The sequence below is a fragment of the Lithobates pipiens genome, unplaced genomic scaffold (genome assembly GCF_037356315.1).
Source record: "Lithobates pipiens isolate NorthernLeopardFrog02 unplaced genomic scaffold, aLitPip1_a1.2 Scaffold_1, whole genome shotgun sequence".
NCBI classification, from domain to species: domain Eukaryota; kingdom Metazoa; phylum Chordata; class Amphibia; order Anura; family Ranidae; genus Lithobates; species Lithobates pipiens.
In genome coordinates this window covers 221,348,301-221,367,797 of record NW_027507685.1, presented here as the reverse complement: position 1 = coordinate 221,367,797, position 19,497 = coordinate 221,348,301, and the positions used below count along the sequence as shown (strand labels likewise).

The 19,497-nt window shown below is 43.5% G+C and overlaps 1 protein-coding gene across 1 annotated transcript in view; it reads left to right on the top strand.

Annotated features, from left to right (window-relative positions):
• Positions 1 to 19,497, top strand: part of LOC143983486 (N-acetyllactosaminide alpha-1,3-galactosyltransferase-like) — a 149,416-nt gene that overhangs the window by 65,176 nt on the left and 64,743 nt on the right. The window contains exon 2 of the mRNA XM_077483232.1: positions 4,484 to 4,623. Coding sequence (XP_077339358.1) covers positions 4,588 to 4,623 — 36 coding nt within the window. The 5' untranslated portion in view covers positions 4,484 to 4,587. The remainder of the gene's footprint in view (positions 1 to 4,483; positions 4,624 to 19,497) is intronic.

Below are 19,497 nucleotides of genomic sequence, written 5' to 3'. Positions count from 1 at the left end.
CTAAGTGGCTAGGGCAGCTAATTCAGTTTATATGTTTTACAAAAGGTGGGACCTTATCAATCTAAAGTTTCTTACTTGGATCACTTGGTTCACATAGGCTTGTCAATTCCTGTGGCTCTATGGGAAAAGGCCAAGATAGCCATCATTACAGCTGGAGGTTTAAAATGATTGTAAAGGTTAATTTAAAAAAAAAGTAACAAACGTGTTATACTTACCTCCTCTGTACAGTTGGTTTTGCATAGAACAGCCCGGATCCTCCTCTTCTCAGGCCTCTCTTTGTTGCTCATGGACCCTCCCACCTTTGAGTGCCCCCTCAGCCACAGCTTGCTACAGGGGACACCAAACCCGAGTCAGAGCTACATGTACCCATTCAGACGCGGAACCCTGCCCTGGACCCTCCCCCTCTCTCCCCTGATTGGCTGACTGACTTTAATTGACAGCTGCGGGAGCCAATGGTGCCGTTGCTATGTCTCAGCCAATCAGAAGGTGTGTCTTGGGTGGCTGAGGGGATCGTGGACATCGCTGGAGAGAGAAGAAGCTCAGGTAGGTAATAAGGGGGGTGCTGGGGGGGGTGCTGCTGCACACAGAAGATTTTTTATCTTAATAGAATGCATTAAGATAAAAAAAGACGTCTGCCTTTACAACTCCTTTAAATGGCATTTGAACACAACAGCTATTCCACAATATGACTTCTAACAGCGCTTGCATACAATATATCTGCTTAATCAGAATCAAATGTTTTGATAATCATAAATAAATGTTTGATAAATAAAATGGCTATTCCATTTACCCTATTAGTAAGAAATGCTTTAAGTGGTTAAAGCATCACCTATGGAAAACAAAGGGTACTGAAGTTTGTTGCCATTTAGGGCACAAATTGAAGGTTTGACATGTTAGATATCTATTTACTCGGTGCAACCTCATCTTTTGCCATTTTACAAAATTGGGTAATTTATTGTGTTTATGTTATGTAAAATTAGTGTGTGCAAAAACGGCTCCGGCAGAGAAGGGGCCCAAATCCAGTAAGACCCCTTTCACACTGTTCCGCCCCGGGCGCCAGCAGTAAAGCGCGCTATTGTTAGCACCGCTTTATGGTTGTTTTAGCTCCACTTTTCGGCCCATAGCGTGGCGGTTTTAGCTAGTGGCCAAAAAGGGGTTAAATCCGCCCGCAAAACGCTGCTTCAGCGGCACTTTGCTGATGGTATAACAGCGCTGCCCCATTCATTTCAATGGGCAGGGATGCTTTAGGAGCGGTGAGTTCACCGCTCCTAATGTGCTCCAAAGAAGCTGCTGGCAGGACTTTTTCTGATGCCCTGCCAGCGTACCGCTCCAGTGTGAATAGAGCCGCTGTTTCAGGGAGTTTTGCAGGCACTCTTTTTAGCGCTATAGCACCTCGGTGTGAAAGGAGTCTAAAAGTAAAAATCCTCCCCTTGCAGTAGGGCTAGCCCCATACTGAAAAGGTTAATTGCACCTAGGTACATGTTTAGGGGACAGGAAAAGCAGTTTTACTTGCCAGATCCAAGCAGACAATCAAAGCAGACGTCTCTCCCCTGTTCTCCAGTGGTGACCATGGGCCCTGCATCAGTGGTGATGACATCAGAGGGCATCTGACCACCAGAGCATTGGGGAGAAGAAGCTGCGGGAACAGATCTAGCAACACAAAGGAACGTGCAGGAATGGAGGATCTGATAAGTGAAATGACTTTTCTTGCAGTGTGGGAGCAAAGGGAGGATTTCGACTTTTCACCTTTAATTACTTAACTCCCCTGACGGTATTCCCGAGTCTGGCTCGGGGTGGAATTTTTATACCAAAAGCGGTAACCCTGAGCCAGACTCGGGACTGCATCGCTGGATCCAGGAGGAGGTTTACTTACCTTATCCCTCGGATCCAGCGTTGTCTCCCTGCTGTACGAGCGAGCCGTGTCTCGCTCGATCTATCACATCGCCAGGCTCCGTTCCCTGCGAGCGTTGCGACGCACGGGGATGGAGATCGGCGCCAAATTCAAAAAGTGAAACACACAGTAAACATACAGTATAATGTAATTTTACAGATTACATTGCTGTATGTAATCATTTCACATCCCCTTTGTCCCTAGTGGTCTGCCCAGTGTCCTGCATGCAGTTTTATGTAATAAAAACTGTTCTTTCTGCCTGGAAACTGGAGATTGTCCATAGCAACCAAACTGTCACTTTACATCAAAAATGGTTTTAGACCAGCTAGAAAACAGCGATAATAAATTGGAATCACTCGCAGAATTGAGAGATAGAGATTTGTGGGGAGATCCGTCATCAAATACTGAAAAGTAATGACAGTGACAATTCTGCAACTGAGCAAATTTCAGTATTTTTGATTTGATTACATTATTGAATAATTTTTATTATTGTTATATTATTATTTGGTACAATTATTTATAATTATTATATTATAATTTATGATTTCATTTTTCAAACTTTATCATACCCGGGATGTCTGCTAGACTCTGGTTTGGACAGATTTAAGTGAGTTATTCCTAAGAATTACAGGACTACAATATAAAACGCCAAATTTTCATGCAAAATAATGGTACCGCTTTTAGCACCTAAAATCCGAAATAATCGTACCGCCAGGGAGGTTAAAGCGTCACACAACATCAAACTTTTTTTCCACCTCCGAATTATAAAATTTATTGACCTTTTTTGTAGCAGTGGTTAAAAAAAAAAAAAGGAAGGCGCTTGTGGATTTATCCAATCATATTCTGCATATTAATTCTTCACCATCAACATAACAAGGTAGATAGGAGGGATGTATCCTTTGCTTAAATGCTTTGTGCTGAAAGATATCTCTCCAATGTTGTGAGCTAAAGTCTAAACATGCTTTGTTCCAAGTCAGTGACTTTATAGGTAGTAAAGATGGAAACAGGATAAGGGAATTTTTAACCACTTCTGGACCGCCGCACGCCGATATACATCCTAACTTTGAAGAGGAATATCGTTGTTATGGCAGCAGCTTGCTGACATAACCCTGGTATCTTCTTCTTCGGCCGGTGGTCTGCTTTCTGATAAGAGTGGTCTATGCAGCGGATTCGCTGCAAGATAACTTTTATCGGCGGCGGTAGAGGGCCCCCCCTCCCACTGCGTTCCAGTGCCCTCCGCCACTTACCGGATCTGTTGGCAGCGGATGTGTCCCCTTGCTGGGTATGGAGACGAGTGAGGGAAAGATGGCCCCCACCCGTCTCCATAACATTGCATAGCTCTTAAAGTGGAGGGCCACCCTAAAATAAAAAATGCCATTAAAATTCTTAAAAAAATTGTTGCTAGGCAATCTTCCTAATCTGCCTCTTTCTATTCCACAGCGCTTCCTCCAGCACCGTTGCCTTCTGTGACATGTGTGTGCCCCAAAAAACAACAGGGACCATTCACAAAGTGAGCATGCACAGTAGGAAACGGGCAGTGAAGCCACAAGGCTCCACTGCCGGTTTCCCTTTGTTAAGATGGAGGCGCCGGCAGTCGATCCGATGGATGGATCGGCCTCGGGGCGGCCGTCATCGTGGGCTCGCTGGATAGGTAAGTGTCCTTATTAAAAGTCAGCAGCTACAGTGTTTGTAGCTGATGATTTTTTTTAAAAAAATAGCGTCCGGAACGCCCTTTTAAAGGGGCATTTTTATTTATTTAAAAAAAAAAATTTAAATGACAATTTTTTTATTTTTTATTGCATTTTAGTGTAAATACAAGATCTGAGGTATTTTTGACCCCAGATCTCATATTTAAAAGGTCCTGTCATGCTTTTTTTTAAAGGGATCCTTGTAATAGGAATAAAAGTGACACAATTTTTTTTTTTAAAAGAACAGTGTAAAAATAAAACACAAAGGTAAAATAAATGAGAACATTTTTTTTTTTTCAAAATGCGCCCCGTCCCGCCGAGCTCGCCTGCAGAAATGAACGCATATGTGAGTAGCGCCCGCATATGAAAACGCTGTTCAAACCTCACATATGAGGTATCACCGCGATCGGTAGAGCGAGAGCAATAATTATAGCACTAGACCTCCTCTGTAACACAAAACATGCAACCTGTAGAATTTTTTAAACGTCGCCTATGGAGATTTTTAAGGGTAAAAGTTTGTCGCCATTCCACAATTTTGAAGCGTGATATGTTGGGTATTAATTTACTCTGCGTAACATTAGCTTTCACAATATAAAAAAAAAAAAAATTAGGCTAACTTTACTGTTGTCTTATTTTTTCATTCAAAAAAGTGTATTTTTCCAAAAAAAGTGCGCTTGCAAGACAGCTGCGCAAATACAGCATTACAGAAAGTATTGCAACGACCGCCGTTTTTATGTTCTAGGATGTTAGAAAAAATATGCATAATGTTTGGGGGTTCTAAGTAATTTTCTAGCAAAAAAAAAACAGTTTTTAACTTGTAAACAACAAATCTCAAAAAGAGGCTCGGTCCTTAAGTGGTTAAAAACCAAGTCCGTAATGGTAGCTCTCATATTGTCCCTTACAGGATCCCTTTAACAAATCATTTATGTGAGTGAACATCTACAACATGAGACACCACACCCCTCCCAGAGCTTTGAGCAGTTTTTAGATCATGCAGATGCCTTGTGGATGAAGTCAGCTGCTCGAATGAAAAGCATGGTGACGGTGAGTAGCAATCATACTTCTTCCCTTACGGTATGCTAAAAGTTAACTGTCTGCTTGTTGTTTTCCCATAGATTCCTCTACAGATACTATTTCTTGTTAGTAGAGAAAATAATTCAGAAAAGTAAAAAGAAAAAGTCATAGTTAACATTTTTTGTACGTGGGTGAGAAGGATCAGAGAGATCCTTGGAACAAGTCAGAAGGACAAGTCATAGTATTTGCAAGGGCGTAATTCACTTTAATGTTATGGACTGTACTTGGAGCGTTTTAGTGTTTTCCAGATTTTCCAGAATCTCTGGCCAGAGGGGAATCTCACGGGCGTGTTTGCAAAAGGGGAGGTGGGTTACGATTTTTTTTTTCAGGATCCTTAGAAATGGTAATACAGAAGGGAAGCAACAGATGTTTTTTCAGAGGCATACGGGTGGGGACACAGTAGACTGTAAAGCCTCTTACACACGATCGGATTTTCCAACGGCAAATGTGTGATGACAGGCTGTTGGTGGAAAATCTGACCAAGTGCATGCTCCATCGGACAATTGTTATCGGACTTTCCGACAATTGCTGATCTCTGTATAAATGCCAATGGTCCAAAAATGGTGTCAAAAGTGTCCGATCTGTCCGCCGCAATGTCACAGTCACGATAAAAAAACTCAGAGCGCTGCCATTACTAGAAAAAAATAAAAATAAAAATGCCATAAATCTATCCCCTATTTTGTAGACGCTATAACTTTTGTGCAAACCAATAAATATACAGTTATTGTGATTTTCTTTACCAAACATATGTAGAAGAATACATATCGGCCTAAACTGAGGAAAAATTATATATATATTTTTTTTTTTAATTGGGATATTTATTATAGCAAAAAGTTAAAAATATTGGGATTATTTTTTGCTCTATGAACAAAAGAAGAGCGCCAAGTTTGAAAAAAAAATTCAAACTTGTCGCTCTTCTTTTGTTCATAGCGCAAGAAATAAAAACCGCAGAGGTGATCAAATACCACCAAAAGAAAGCTCTATTTGTGGGGAAAAAACTGTAAAAACTTACTTATTTACAAAGTTTTGAAACTGAAACAAAAAAAAAAACATATTTTTTTTAAAATTTTCGGTATTTTTTTTATTTGTTTAGCAAAAATTAAAAACCGTAGACATGATCAAATACCACCAAAAGAAAGCTCTATTTGTGGGAAAAAAATGATAAAAATTTAATTTTGGGTACAGTGTTGCATGACTGCACAATTGTCATTCAAAATGCGACAGCCCTGAAAACTGAAAATTGGATTGGGCAGGAAGGGGGGGGGGGGGGGGGGGAATGCCCAGTATTAAAGTGGTTAATGGGATAATAATGAAGCTGCTTTGCTGGGGATACTGATGTAGTTATTGCAAACACATTTTGAAAGGCTTTTTTTTTCTAGTGATATCAAGAATAATATTATTATGCTTTTTTTTTTTTTTTTATTTGGGCAAGTTACCACAACACCATTATCCCGTACCTTGTGCTTGCTGTTCATGAGGCCTCAGGTGGGCAACATGAGGGCTTGGATGCCGAAGCTACAGAGAGCTGACTGGAGGGCTGTTTGCTAAAGATCTAGTCATTAGAGAAAGGTGCCATTTGGAAGTTGGAAGGCAACCAACTGTCCCGGAACATTCTGTGAGTGCAAAGAGCTGCAAGATCCTAGAGACTTTTGGGCTGCTGCCAGCACTCTTGTGCTAGAGAGTCAGCTCTGTGCTTGCTAAAGGGGACATCAGGTGGTGTCCTGAAGAGCTCAGTCTACCTAGTTCTCTGTGAAGGGATTTTGCTCTGATTGCACTAAATCGTGGACTGAGTTAGAGGACACCACTGTATGTGTGTGTGTGTGTAGGGGGGGGGGGAGGGTGATGTGAAGATGGGGGCAGAGGACACACTGGGGGGTGATGTAATGGGGGGGCAGAGGACACCACTGTGTTTGGGGGGTAGGAGGTGATGCGAAAGGGAGCAGAGGATACCACTGTGTGTGTGGGTGGGGGGGGGGGGGGGTATAATGTGAAGAGAGGGCAGAGGACACACTGGGGGGGGGGGTGCTGTAATGGGGGGGGTAGAGGGCACTGATGTGGGGACTGTGATGTGAAAGGGGGCAGAGGAAACCCTGGGGGGTTATGAGAAAACAGGGCAGAGGACACCTCTGTATGTGTGTGTGTCTGTGTGAGGGGGGGTGATGTGAAGGGGGCAGAGGACACTGCTGTGTGTGTATGTGAGGGGGGGATGTGAAGGGGGCAGAGAAAACCGCTGTGTTTGTGCGGGGGGTGATGCGAAGTGGGGCAGAGAACACCGTTGTGAGTGTGTGTGTGTGTGTGTGGGGGGGGGTGATGTAAAGGGGGGCAGAGGACACCATTGTGTGTGAGTGAGGGGGTGATGTGAAGGTGAGCAGAGGACACCGTTGAGTATGTGGGGGGTTGATGTGAAGGGGGGCAGAGGACTCCGGTGTGTGTGTGTGTGTGTGGGGGGGGGTGTGTGAAGGGGAGCAAAGGACACTGTTATGTCTGTGCGTGGGGGGTGATATTAAGGGGAGCAGAGGACATCATTGTGTGTGTGGGGGGGTGATGTGAAGGTGTGCAGAGGACACTGCTGTGTGTGTGGGGGATGATGTGAAGGGGGGCAGAGGACAGTGCTGTGTGTGTGGGGGGGGGGGTGATGGGAAGGGGAGCAGAGGACACTGCTGTGTGTGTGGGGGGTGATGTGAAGGGGGGCAGAGGACAGTGCTGTGTGTGTGGGGGGGGGGGGTGATGGGAAGGGGAGCAGAGGACACCGCTGTGTGTGTGGGGGGTGATGTGAAGGGGGGCAGAGGACAGTGCTGTGTGTGTGGGGGGGGGGGGGGGGGGTGATGGGAAGGGGAGCAGAGGACACCGCTGTGTGTGTGGGGGGTGATCTGAAGGGGGGCATAGGACAGTCCTGGGTGTGTGGGGGGGGTGATGTAATGAGGAGCAGAGGACACCACTGTGTGTGTGTGTGGGGGGGGGGGGGGGGGGGGTGATGTGAAGGGGCAGAGGACATTGGTGTGCGTGTGGGGGGGGGGGTGTAATGTGAAGGGGGGCAGGACAAAGATGCCAAACGGCGCTCCCCTTCCACAAAATGTATGAGCATTATGTATCAGTAAAAAACCCTCCCTCCCCATCAAAAAAATGTGAGCACCAATCTGCACACTTACCCCCAGGCATAAATTCCCTTTGCAAGCCAAATTTTTCCCAAACCAAAATTCCCCTCTTCCATTACTCCTGCCAGCTTGTAGGCAGGCACTCTCCGTGCATCGCCCTCCACCCCCCCCCCCCCCCCCCATCCCACATGATGTCTTGCCCACCCCTTGGCCTGGTCCTGTTCAGGATTTATATGGTGGCAACAATACAGGAGGAATCACAGGTTCACCTTATTTACTAAGCTGAAGGAACATTTATTTTGCTGACAGCATTCTATACTCTTAGGCCTCATGTACACAGGCAGAAAAAAAAAAATCTGCTTTTAAAGACAGTTTTTCAATTTTGTGTGCTTTTGAATGCCAATTCTTTTTAGCCAAGTGTCTGTCCATATTGTGACATATAGATCCATATTTTATAGCAACTCAGAGACTTAAAAGAAAATGCCCTAAACTTACATTCAGAGAGGAGCTTGCTGTCATAACTAATGAACATATCTGTAAACGTCCATAAACGTCCATGCACCAAAATAAGCATTTTTTATACTTGATTTTTCTGCCAAAGATCCAGTGTAGAGTATTTCATACCTCCCAACATTTTGAGATGGGAATGAGGGACACCTACTAGCAAATGTATGTAAGCATAGGACACGCCCCCTGACACACCCTCTTAAAGGAGAATTAACCCCCCCAAAAAAAAAGGTTACTTAACCACTTCAGCCCCGGAAGAATTTACCCCCTTCGTGACCAGAGCACTTTTTGCGATTCGGCACTGCATCGCTTTAACTGACAATTGCGCGGTCATGCGACATGGCTCCCAAACAAAATTGACGTCCTTTTTTCCTCACAAATAGAGCTTTCTTTTGGTGGTATTTGATCACCCCTGTGGTTTTGCGCTATAAACAAAAAAAGAGCAACAGTTTTGAAAAAAACGCATTTTTACTTTTTGCTATAATAAATATCCCCCAAAAATATATAAAAAAACATTTATTTTCCTCAGTTTAGGCCGATACGTATTCTTCTACATATTTTTGGTAAAAAAAATAAAAAAATAAGCGATTATTGATTGGTTTGCTCAAAAGTTATAGCGTTTACTAAATAGGGGATAGTTTTATGGCATTTTTATTAATACATTTTTTTTTTTAAATGGCAGCGATCAGCGATTTTTATCGTGACTGACATTATGGTGGACACATCAGACATTTTTGACACATTTTTGGGACCATTGTCATTTATACAGCAATCAGTGCTATACAAATGCACTGATTCCTGTGTAAAGGACACTGGCAGTGAAGGGGTTAACCACTAGGTGGCAGTGTAGAGGTTAAGTGTGTCCTCTGGGCATGTTGCTCACTGTGGAGGGCGTGGCTGTGTTTTACAGATCACTGATCTCTGCTCCAATCACAGGGAGCAGAGATCAGTGTCACTGTTGCAAAGCAGAACAGGGAGATGCTTGTTTACATTAGCATCTCCCCGTTCTTCCTCTCCGTGAGGCGATCGCGGGTATCCCCGCAGCGATCGAGTCCGCGGGACACGTGACCGGACTCACGGAGATTCCTTCACACCCATATCTTCATAACCCATTGCTTTTAGCAGGACAGAGTCACGTTTTCCAGCCCACAAATCTCTGACTTTCAGGAAGACTTTTTTTTTCAGCATTTTCTGTTTGGGAAATTGTACTGTTTTTGTTTGTTTCAGTTACTGCAAAAATGACCCCTCCAAAAAATCTGTAGTTGCAACTGCCCTTGCTTGCAAATTTATAAATAAACGTTAAAAAGGAACTTCATTCTTTTTAAAAATAAATAAATAAATTCAGCAGCTTTAAAAACCAGGTACTTACCAGACCCTGAAGACTAGCGCTGTCTTCCCACAACCAGTACCTGAAAATCAGATTTCCTGAGAATGGGGGTGGGGATTTTGGGGCAATGTGGTAGCCGTGCACTGCTGTGAATGGCAGGTGTGGAAAATTTTTACTAACAGCAGGAGGGGCTTAAAACAGTGCACTCTGTATGCAGGCTATCTGCATGCAGGGGCCTGGGGTAGGGAACATATAATGTGCAGGGATCAAGTGTGTTATGTGTAGAGTGTGGGGGTCAGGAGTAATTCACAGAGTGCAGGGGTCAAGTGTATGTAACGTACATTCAACATACATATGCACTGCATACACATACATACAACATGCATACACAAAAACATACCTCTCTGCTGGCATCTTCCTTGTGTCGCTGCTCCTGCAAGTGGAAACCCAATTGGGGTAGCTCCCCCCGACTTCCTCCACTTTGCCCCACACAGTTCTGCATCTTCCATAGGTGTGTGCAGCCTATTACATTAGGATGTGCACCCCAAATCTCAAACACACGTGTGTGTGAGTGTGTGTGTATATGTGTATATGTATATATAATATATGGCAGTGGATGGTGTCAGTAGAGCAGAGGACGGTGTCAGTAGAGCAGTAGACGGTGTCAGTAGAGCAGTAGACGGTGTCAGTAGAGCAGTAGACGGTGTCAGTAGAGCAGTAGACGGTGTCAGTAGAACAGAGGACGGTGTCAGTAGAGCAGAGGACGGTGTCAGTAGAGCTGAGGACGGTGTCAGTAGAGCTGAGGACAGTGTCAGTAGAGCAGTAGACAGTGTCAGTAGAGCAGTGGACGGTGTTGGTAGAGCAAAAGATGGTGTCAGTAGAGCAGTGGACAGTGTTAGTGGGGCAGAGGACAGTGTCAGTAGAGCAGTATCAGTAGAGCAGAGGACGGTGTCAGTCGGGCAGAGGACAGTGTCAGTAGAGCAGAGGACGGTGTCAGTCGGGCAGAGGACAGTGTCAGTAGAGCAGAGGACGATGTCAGTCGGGCAGAGGACAGTGTCAGTAGAGCAGAGGACGATGTCAGTCGGGCAGAGGACAGTGTCAGTAGAGCAGGGGACGGTGTCAGTAGAGCAGGGGACGGTGTCAGTAGAGCAGGGGACGGTGTCAGTAGAGCAGGGGACGGTGTCAGTCAAGCAGAGGACGGTTTAGTAGGGAAGAGGATGGTGTCAGTAGAGCAGTAGGCGGTGTCAATAGGACAGAAATTGATGTCAGTAGTTTATTTATTTTTTATTATTACTCTTTTACACTTTGTTTTACGGTAATTTTTCATTTTAAAAAATAATACATTTTAGGAACCCCACCGGGGGTCTTTGGTGAAAAATCAGGGGTCTAATCAGACCCCTGATGTCTCACCTTTGAGACAAAAAAAGGGCCTGAGGACAGAGATTCCCCAGTTTCTTTCTCTGCAGCCAGGCAGCAGGGGGAATCTATACAGTACAGGGTGATTAGGGTGTGCACACCTGGCACACCCTGTGCACACACCTATGGCTTCCTCCTTGTGACAGGCACAGCTCCTCCTCTCCCTCACCTCTCTTCTTGCATCAGGCATAGCTCCTCCTCTCAGTCCCCCCTTCTAATCCTCCAATGACGGTCGGTACCTGCTTATTTAGTAATCCTGTAGTTACCCAAGAACCGACACAAAATTCTGTCATTATCGGGTCATTTCTGGCAAGTTACTAGCTATGCCCGGTGCCACCATCTTGGATTTGGGAGCCAGCTGTGACTTCCCACTGTGCATTTGTGAGATTACGCAGCGCTTTGGAACTTGTCCTGCAGCCTCCTGGCACACGTGACGTGTCCTGGGAGGCTGCGGCTGGGGAGCATGGGTAGGGGATGAGCCCAAGCGGAAGTCATTCTTTCTTCAATGAGACTTTAACAAGTGGGATCGGACCTGTCAAAAGAGTTACCAGCTCCCTATAAACAAAGTGTTTCAAAAGCGTAAGGCACGGAGGTGGAGAGGAAGATTGGCAGCACTTTCACTTTGAGAGCAGGTCTGCTTCGAGGCTATATTCTGACCTTTGGATTGTGGTAACGGGCTGTAAAACGCATGTTTTACCACAGCACTGCAAAGTATGATAAAGAGTGAAAGGTTATGCAAAACCATTCATTTTGCCCACAGCAAGGAACCTGCATTATGCCATCATAAGGCATAGATACTAGCAATCTTTGTATTGTTGTGTGTTGGAAAAATTTGCAGGCCCCTTAGAAAGTTGATATGGGTATGTTGGCAGCCCAAAGAGAAAATAGAGAGTGTAGAGTGGCCATGTTCTTTGTCCATAGAGGTCAAAGCGACCGCTTTGCTTTAATCCACCACCCCATCCCAGTATAGATTTATCTCTCTATGTTCCCAGCTGCTCCTTATGAGAATCCTGGGCCAGTCATATTTGAATTTTGGGAAGTGTTTTCAGAAGAAGTCAGCCGTGGCAGCCCACACATTTGTCTTATGATAGGTCTAGTTTTAGGCTATTGTTTTTAGAATATACTGTATTATGAAAAGCCTACTTTACCACAGCTATGCAAAAGAAAACCCTACATTAATCTTTATTTATATGAAAATATCATTATTAATAGCCCTAATAGGTCTCTATCTATTACTAAAACTGCAGAATGCAAAACCGGGTGCAGCTGTGCATGGTAGCCAATCAGCTTCTAACTTCAGCTTGTTCAATTAAGTTTTGACCAAAAAAAAAAAAATGGAAATTGTTTGGTTTCTCCGCAGAGCTGCACCAAATTTTGCACTCTTCAATTTTAGTAAATCAACCCCAAAAGTAGAGCTGCACGATTCTGGATAAAATGAGAATCACAATTTTTTTGCTTAGAATAAAGATCACGATTCTGGATTTTTTTAGAACTTTTTTATTTTAAAGATTTACAACCCCTAAAAATTAGGTTATCAAATAAGATGGCAATAAAATAAGACATAATGCTCTTTGCTTCAATCAAATTTAACCACTTCCTGACCAGCCGCCGCAGTTTTACTGTGGCAGAATGGCACGGGTAGGCAAATCGCCATTATTTTACGTCGGCAATTAAATCTGGCCTGGACCTGGTGATCGCTCCTGGAAAATGAGATTCTTCCCTGCATGTGTAAGTGTAAACACAGCAGGGGAAGTGATGTCATCTCTCCTCGTGTCGGTCTTTTCCATTCCAGACCAAGGAGAGAGAGCATCTCACAGTAAGTGCGCCAACACTACACTGACACCAGTTCACATAGGTACACTTGCCACCCCCCGATCACCCCCCGCCCCCCCCCCCCCAATTCACCCCTTTGCCCCCTGCCACTGTGTCACCCAGTGCAGCATTCCGATTTTTTTTATCGCTGTACTGGTGTCATTAGTGACAAAAATCAGCATTAGGGTAATTAGTATTAGGCCCAGATAGGTCTAGGGACCCCCCTAACCCCCCTAATAAAGGTTTAACCCCTTGATCACCCCTGTCACCAGTCATCACTGTATAGGTGTCATGGGTGACGCTGGTTAGTTAGATTTTTTTTTATAGCGCCAGGGCCCCCGCCGCATATTTCCCAATAAAGGTTTAACCCCTTGATCACCTTGGGTGAGATCAGTTAGGTTATAGAGTCAGTCAGGGTCTGCATCACCCCAGGCAGCGTCAGATTAGTGCCAGTAGCGAAAACATCCACACACGCACCATACACCTCCCTTAGTAGCATGGTGTCTGAACAGATCACTATCTGATCTGATCAGAACTATATTAGCGTCCACAGCAGTTTAGGGTTCCCAAAAACGCAGTGTTAGTGGGATCAGCCCAGATACCTGCTAGCATCTCCGCCCAGCCCATTTATATGCTGGTCAATTAATATGCTGGTCAATTAATCACCACTAATCCCCAGCTGACCCTTGCCAGAGAATGGAAACCTATTACGGTTTGCAAATTTAAGACCTTCCTGGGCCTATCCCTCCTCATGGGCATAACTAAAAAGAGTGAGTTGCGGTCATATTGGTCCACTGACCCAATTCTCCATATGCCCGTGTTCTCTGCCTCCATGACCAGGACACAATGCAAGCAGATCCTGCGGTTCATGCACTTCAACGATAATGAACTCTGTCGTCCTCGGGGTGACTCTGAATTTGATCGGCTCTACAAAATTCACCCCCTCATAAACCACTTCAACCAATGGCTCCAATCATCTCTATGGCCTAAGAAACCAGATGCTACCAGGATTTCATAACTTACCGTATATACTCGAGTATAAGCCGAGATTTTCAGCCTCTTTTTTGAGGCTGAAAGTGCCCCCCTCGGCTTATACTCGAGTCATCGCTGTCTGCCCGCTCGATCAGCGTGTCGAGCAGACAGACAGCGGCCATTCTATGATTCAAAAGCCGCGCCTCCGGCTCCGCCTTCGCCTGTGATAGGCGGAACACTGAATTTCCCAGCAGCCTGTGTTCCGCCTATCACGGGCATCTTCTCATCCTCGTACTACGGACGAGGATGATACGACGTCCGTGATAGGCGGAACACAGGCTGCTGGGAAATTCAGTGTTCCGCCTATCACAGGCGAAGGAGGAGGCGCGGCTTTTGAATTTTACAATGGCCGCCGACGAAGAGGGCACGGGACGGAGGCAAGGCAAGGCACGGCACGGGACAGGACGGGACGGGACGGGACGAAGGCAAGGCACGACACGGGACGGAGGCTCGGGACAAAGGCTCGGGACACAGGTAGGCTGGACACACACACACACACACACACACACACACACACACACACACACGGATGGAGACACACACACACGGATGGATGGATGGATGGAGACACACACACACACACAGGGATGGATGGATACACACACACACAGGGATGGAGACACACACACACAGGGATGGATGGATGGATGGATGGAGACACACACACACAGGGATGGATGGATGGATGGATGGATGGAGACACACACACACAGGGATGGATGGATGGATGGATGGAGACACACACACACAGGGATGGATGGATGGATGGACACACACACACACACAGGGATGGATGGACGGACACACAGGGATGGACGGACACACAGGGATGGACGGACACACAGGGATGGACGGACACACACACAGGGATGGACAGGCATGTCTCACCCTCGGCTTATACACGAGTCAATAAGTTTGCCAGTTTTTTTGGGGGTAAATTGGGGGCCTCGGCTTATATTCGGGTCGGCCTATACTCGAGTATATACGGTAGGTTTCACCAGATATAAAAAGCGCTACTGGGAAATTGGCAAAGCATTTTCACACCGATCTTGGTGTGGTCAGATGCTTTGAGGGCAGAGGAAAGATCTAAGGTCTAATAAACCCAATTTTTTCAAAAAAGAGTACCTGTCACTACCTATTGCTATCATAGGGGATATTTATATTCCCTGGGAAAACAATAAGAATAAAAAAAAAAAAAAATGAAAGGAACAGTTTAAAACTATATTAAAATGCTAAATAAATAATTTAAAAAACCACCCCTGTCCCACCTGTGCTCACGTGCAAAGGTGAACGCAAGCATCGGTCGGGTATCATATGTAAACAGCATTTGCACCATGCATGTGAGATATCACCACAAAGGTCAGGTCGAGGGCAGTAATTTTAGCAGTAAACCTTCGCTGTAAATCTAAAATGGTAACCTGTAAAGGCTTTTAAAGGCTTTTAAAAATTTATGTAGTTTGACACGCAATTTTAAAGCATGTAGTGTTTGGTATCCATGTACTTGGCATAATATCATCTTTTTTATTTCATCAAACATTTGGGTAATATAGTGTGTTTTAGTGCATTCAAATTTAAAATAGTGTGTTTTTTCAAAAAAAATAAAAATCTCTGCGCAAATACTGTGCAAAAGAAAATATTTCAACACCCACCATTTTAATCTGTAGGGCCTTTGCTTTTAAAAAAATATATAATGTTTGGTGGTTCAAAGTAATTTTCTTGCATACAAAATAATATTTCATGTAAACAAAAAGTGTCAGAAAGGGCTTTGTCTTCAAGTGGTTAGAAAAGTGTGTGAGTGATGTGTGACATAAGCTTCAAAATATTGTGCATAAAATGCCAAGACAGTTCAAAACCCCCCAAAATGACCCCATTTTGGAAAGTAGACACCCCAAGCTATTTGCTGATAGGCATGTTGAGTTCATGGAATAGTTTATATTTTGATACAAGTTTTGGAAAAATTACACTTTTTTTTTTGCACAAAGTTGTCACTAAAGGATATATTGTTCAAACATGCCATAGTTATATGTGTAATTACACCCCAAAATGCATTCTGCTGCTTCTCCTGAGTACTTGAGCAATAGATCATTTAGTGACAACTTTGTGCAACAAAATATTTTTTTTAATTTTCCCGCAACTTGTGGCAAAATATAAAATATTCTGTGGACTCAACATGCCTATCAGCAAATAGCTTGGGGTGTCTACTTTCCAAAATGGGGTCATTTGGGGGGGGGAGTTGTGTTATCTTGGCATTTTATGGCCTCCATAACTATGATAGTTAGTGAGGAGTGAAATAAAAAAATTACACCCTTAGAAACCCTGAGCTTGGTTTTCGGAGTCCTGTATTCAGCTAGTTTCCCAAAAAAGTCTCACACATGAGGTATCCCCGTACTCAGGAGAAGCAGCAGAATATATTTTGGGGTGTCATTCCACATATAATCATGGCATGTGAGCAATATATCATTTAGTGACAACTTTGTGTAATTTATTTATTTTTTTATTTTTTTCAATCACTTGTGACAAAAAAATTAAATATTTAATGGGCTCAACATGCCTCTCAGCAATTTCCTTGGGGTTTCTACTTTCTAAAATGGGATCATTGAGGGGGGGGGGGGGGTTGTACTGCCCTGCTATTTTAGCACCTCAAGAAATGAAATAAACTAAAAGCTGCATAAATTCCAGAAAATGTACTCTAGTTTGTAGACGCTATAACTTTTGCGCAAACCAATAAATATACGCTTATTGACATTTTTATTTACCAAGGACATGTGGCTGAATACGTTTTGGCCTAAATGTATGACTAAAATTGAGTTTATTAAAAAAAAAATTATAACAAAAAGTAGAAAATATTATTGAATTTTTTTTAAAATTCGGTCTTTTTCCGTTTATATCGCAAAAAAAAAAAAAAACTCAGAGGCAATCAAATACCATCAAAATAAATCTCTATTTGTGGGGGAAAAAAAGTACGCAAATTTGTTTTGGGTACAGCATTGCATGACCGCACAATTACCAATTAAAGGAGCGCGGTACCAAATTGTAAAAAGTGCTCCGGTCATTGAGCAGCCAAATCCTCCGAGGCTGATGTGGTTAAAGAAATGGAATTAAAAATAATGTAATGTGTAAAGAAATAAAATTAGTATTAACTTATATTAAGATCTTTTTTTTTGTTTTTGTTTTTTAGAACTCGCCAATACCAATTACAGATACCTGTGTAAAAATATGCACAGATACAGTCCCAACCTAAGTTATAAACAGTACTCCCGCATTAACAGCGCTTTAGAAATAAAAGTGTGTCAAAAACATATATACACTAAACATAAGTGTAATTAAATTAAAAAATTCATAAAAAGTCCAAAGGATAAGTTCATAAAAGAGTACAGTGCTCAAAAAGCCCTCAGGTTGATAGAAAAATCCTCAGAGAGAATGCGCACCACACCATGCATGTAAAGAAGACCTCATGCTCCGTGTGACCCCCTTTGCTTATGTACTTACCCCTAAGGGGTTAATCTCAGGCGTTGTAAATATTTCACTGCGTGTTGCTCATAAACTGCAATCATCCGTCCGTCAGAGGAATATCCAACCCAGAACCGTGCTCACACCAGGATTCCACTTGCCACTCAATTCGTTCTCTATTACCATACATAAAAAAACTAACAGGGAAAAATCCATAGTGTAAACCTGCTTATATTGTAAACACAAAGCTCTTGCATTCAAAGTTATTCAAAGTATCCAGCCGCGATTAGTTATTTCTCACCGCTCTCTCACTGAATCTTGCAGGCTGACAGGCAAAAGGCGATGAGACCCCGGGATAACCCACGCTGACGCTCGGACGCTGGACAGCTGCATAGACACGCCCATACGCGTTTCGTAATCACGTCTTCTTCAGTGGGCGTGTCCGTGCAGATCAGCTCGTGCATTAAATAGAGACAGTGCAGCATAGAGGATCACTCCTATTAAAGCGGGGTTCCACCCTAAAGTGGAACTTCCGCTGATCGGAACCCTCGCCCCCTCCGGAGTCACAATTGGCACCTTTCAGGGGGGAGGGGGGTGCAGATACCTGTCAAAGACAGGTATTTACACCCACTTCCGGGCATAGACTCCCACGGGAGTCTATGCCTCTTCCTGTCCCTGTGCGCTGTCTGCTGGGACGCACACGGGTCCCAGAGACAGCGCGGACAATTCCTTTTGCGCTGCGCGACTCGCGCATGTGCAGTAGAGAACCGGGAAGTGAAGCTGCAGCGCTTTACTTCCTGATTCCCTCACCTAGAATGGTGGCGGCAGCAGCCGAGAGCCGAGCGATCGATCGGCCTCGGCTGCCGGCATCGCTGGACCCCGGGACAGGTGAGTGTCCATTTATTAAAAGTCAGCAGCTGCAGTATTTGTAGCTGCTGGCTTTTTAAGCTGCCCGACTCCGCCCCCCATCAGCCACAGCTCCTGATCACAGAGGCTGCGCTCATGCAGTATGTATTACCCAATACCGGCATACTTAAAAGAAAAATGTATATACTCCACATTAATCTGGCCACCGAAATTTCAAAACGTCGAGAGCCCTACATCAGTGCGGATATACGCTTTCACATTACATAAATACAAAGCCATATAAAAAAATGATAGTTCTAACCAGGGCACACCCCATATATTTTTCATCAATTACAAATTAAAGCTGTATCATTATACACATTAATGTCATTTACTATATACATATGAAGAATTACAAGTCATTATTACCATATTCCCCATATATATTTATATAATAACACCATAATCAGGACACTCAGTACAGTTATAATAAAATCATAGATGTTATATATGATCTGCATGTCCGTACTATCAAAATTAAAACTAACACAAACCTTAAGAAAACTCGCTGACTCTTCATTCGGGTAAGCAGTATAAGAATTATCTATATTTCGCAACAAACTGAACTCTCAGCCTTAAGGATTGTGCCATAAAAGAAAGAAAACACCAAAGAAAAAATAGGCACATATAGCCACGTGCGATTCATATGCTACATACCAATGATCAGATCAATACCATAATTAATCTGAAACCAGGTATATTTCCCTTAATCTAAGTATAGAGGAGAATGCGATTCACAAACTCTCCATCCAATAAATATATCCACATGCGATTCGTATACTCCATACCAATGGTCAAATCAACACCGTAATCGATCTGAAACCAACTATATTTCCCTTAATCAAAAATACAAGACAATGTGATTCACAGACTCTCCATCCAATAAATCACATATGAATTGCAGGTGCTTCACCTCAATACACAAAGAAGATAAACCAATGTATCCCCCCGAGATTCGCACGCTATATCCCTATGATCAAATCAATATCATAATTGGTCCAAATAACTATATTTTCCATTGTGATAGTTAAAAGTGAGGGTATATCTAAACCAGTGATTATTGGTTTGTTTGATAAAGCATGTTGGCATTAACACTTAAGGTTTAAGGTACAAACACGAGTGGTGAAAAACACTTTTTTTGTAAAGTTGGCGCAGTCCTCATACATTGTGTGTGTGTGTGTATATATATATATATATATATATATATATATATATTTGTTCTTATAGCCCACCCACAAAGGGGTTTTCTGACTGCAGCAGAAGTAATTAACATACTTTTATTTGTGCGCCGGTATTTGT